The following is a 2,901-nucleotide window of genomic DNA, read 5'->3' as shown; positions in this document are numbered from 1 at the left end:
TACAATTGACTTCAGATAATGACACTTACTTCCATCCTCTTTCAAAAAACGTTTATGCAAACTTCAATTTTCCTTTATCTCATACCAAACACATTTAAAATATAGGGTCTCCTAATGAGCTAAATTAGTTTTTTTGGTGTTTAGAGAGCCACAAGGGTGATGTGAGAATCTATTATAATTCTCAAAAAAATTTAAAAACGTTATCCAAACTCAAGCAATAATATATATAAGCTCCATATATATCCCTTAATTGGATAATTAGGGAGCGAGCTAACCCTCCAATTTTCCCCTTGTTTCTCCCAATCATGACAACAAACTAGGTAGCATAATATACCAACACTAACAATACCATGGCCAACTACATCAAACATGTCATACACTTAGCTCGACATTCAATAGATTGACGTGAATAAACATTTATAGATTTTAAATCGGTCTTGAAATTAGATATCAAGTATTCAATTACAATTAATTTTGATTATATTTAAACTTAGTAGTGATCAATACAATACATTCAATTCACACCCCACTAAATATCGAATTTATATTAATATATTGATTAAAGTTAAAACTGACTATGTCCAATTCATCTTATCCAATTTAAGCCCGCCATATATCACACAAGTTTCCCTTAAGGTCGTCCCTTCATTACACTTGACCAATTGTTAAAACCCTAAGTCCTTGATACCCACATATATGGACCACCCTTTTAAATGTAATAGTGATAATAAGATAATAGTTTGCAAGTAATCATTTCTTATTTGTTAGCAACTTAGCATATACCAATATTTTTTTTTTTTTTCAGTTGTTTGTTTATGGTCGACACCTTAACTCTATGAATTGGAATGCAAAAACATCAAATCAAAGACTTTTAGTTGTTCTCTAGAAGATTGGCAACCACTTAATAATTAACTACTAGATCCAACCAACTTTATATTTATAAAAGAACATAAAAAAAACCAATGATACCAAGAAAAAAAAAAACAGTAATTAAGCTTCCTTAAATTAGCCAATAAAATTTCGACAACTCTCTCAAATAATTAATGAATTACATTGAAATATTGAAAATAATATATTCTATCCAATTCCTAAAAATAATTTGTTGAATTTTCTTTGTTCCTTTGCTATTTTTGTTGGGTTTCTAAAGATAACAATAACAAGGGGATGAATCATATGTAATCAAATACAAAGCAATTTGGAGCAACAATCCAAAATCCAAGTCAAAAGGGCCATGTTGATTGATACAAATTTGTTTGTGCTTCATCATATCCTCCCTTGTTAATTATCCTTTGCACATCTTCTACTTCTTCACTATTGCATCCCTTTATCTTCTGTAAGAAAATCAACAAATAAACGCAATTAAAAGACATTTCAAGTTTTTGCATACACTCAGGTGTACCTATTTTAACGAATGACATATGAAGTACTTAGTTGCGTAACAATGTATACCTGTTTTTTCTCTATAGGTTCGTTTACGGCATTAAAATCATAAAATTGACTGGCAGCAGTAAGCTTCATGGAAAGAAACTGAATAGTAAAAAAAAATGGGATTAATTAATAGTCAATGATAATTCAGTAACAATAATTACTGGTATTTAATTTTCTTAATAAGCTAAAAGTTAATTAGAATCACTAACTCACCTCAACTTGGTTCTGCAATGACTGAACATAATTGATTATTTCATCTAACATCACGGCCATTCCCATCGTCTGCAATCAAAATTAGCATTAATTAAACAGCCCGTCATATAACATATTTTACGTGTCTGAAATTAATAGTCACGTATACTATTTAAAGCGCGATTGATTGCGTACCTTGTAGCAACCAGGAACGATGTCTTGTAAGCATCTAAGCCTCTCATTAATCTTTCCTCTTCTTACCTGATAAACACAAAAAATTTCAGCAAAATTTTATCAATAATTTTCTACATTTTGAAACAGAACTATCATTTTATTCCCTATATTAATAAACAAATTATTTAGATATTTGAAGATATACATACCCTTTCTGCAATACTGTGACTATCTGTAGCTTGTCCACGTCTAGCTCGAACATGAACAACTTCTTTCGGGTTTCCGTCATCTTTATCATTGTTCTTGCTTCTTTTTCCTCTGCTTGAGCTCTGTTACAAATTTACATAAATATATCAGCATTGATTTAAATTAGCCTCGAAATAATATTATTCGAATTGTGATTAGTTTTATCCCTAACACCTCAAAGACGAAACTCAAACTTGCATACAACGGGCTTAGTCACCCGTGATCACATAATAGTCAACTTTGGAAAAGATTGACTTTTACGCGATTTAGGTGAGTAAACTGTCTGTATACAATACACCTGTTGTATATAACCGAAAACTAAGCAGGATGACAAATGGGCTATACATTTTTTTTTCGAGCTCGATCATTAGAAGTAGGAGAAGATGAATACAAAGAACTGCTACTTTCTCCCAAATCCTCTGCTTTTCTTTTGGCTGTTATTCCACTTTCACTGCATTCATTTCCATTTCCTGATAACACGGCTGAATCGGCTTGAGCTGGTTCTGAAACTTGAGTGTTTCCAAACATTTTCACTTGAATTTCAGATGTTTGTTCATTGGGAATAATTTGATCATTGGAAAAACCCATCAAATTTTGATAATCTAAGTTTGAATTTTGTACCAAACAATGGTTGATTGCCATGAAAGGGTTTGTTAATTCCCAATTAAGATCATTATCAAGAAATGTAAATGGATTATTAGATGACAAAATGTTGGAGTTTCCTGTGAAATAGTTAGCCATTTGAAATGAATTTGATTGTAAATAAAATATTTTATAAAGAGAAAGAGAGAGATAAATGAGTTATGGATAATTGAGACTTTGAGAGGGGGTGTTAGAAGAGTGAGCAAATTTATAGGAGTG

At 31.1% G+C, this 2,901-nt stretch overlaps 1 protein-coding gene across 1 annotated transcript; it reads right to left on the bottom strand.

Moving 5' to 3' along the window:
- Positions 1–957: 957 nt before the first annotated feature.
- LOC145598775 (uncharacterized) lies at positions 958–2,901 on the bottom strand. Its single transcript, XM_081655166.1, has 6 exons — positions 2,386–2,901; positions 2,004–2,123; positions 1,816–1,881; positions 1,642–1,710; positions 1,450–1,527; positions 958–1,331 (listed from the first exon to the last, which is right to left on the bottom strand). The coding sequence occupies exons 1-6, from the start codon at positions 2,779–2,781 to the stop codon at positions 1,221–1,223; spliced, it is 840 nt and encodes a 279-aa protein (XP_081511292.1). The 5' UTR covers positions 2,782–2,901; the 3' UTR covers positions 958–1,220.

The sequence above is a fragment of the Chenopodium album genome, chromosome 20 (genome assembly GCF_948465745.1).
Source record: "Chenopodium album chromosome 20, dcCheAlbu1.1, whole genome shotgun sequence".
NCBI classification, from domain to species: domain Eukaryota; kingdom Viridiplantae; phylum Streptophyta; class Magnoliopsida; order Caryophyllales; family Amaranthaceae; genus Chenopodium; species Chenopodium album.
Note: the sequence above shows the minus strand (reverse complement) of the source record. Positions and strands in the feature narration are given on the sequence as shown.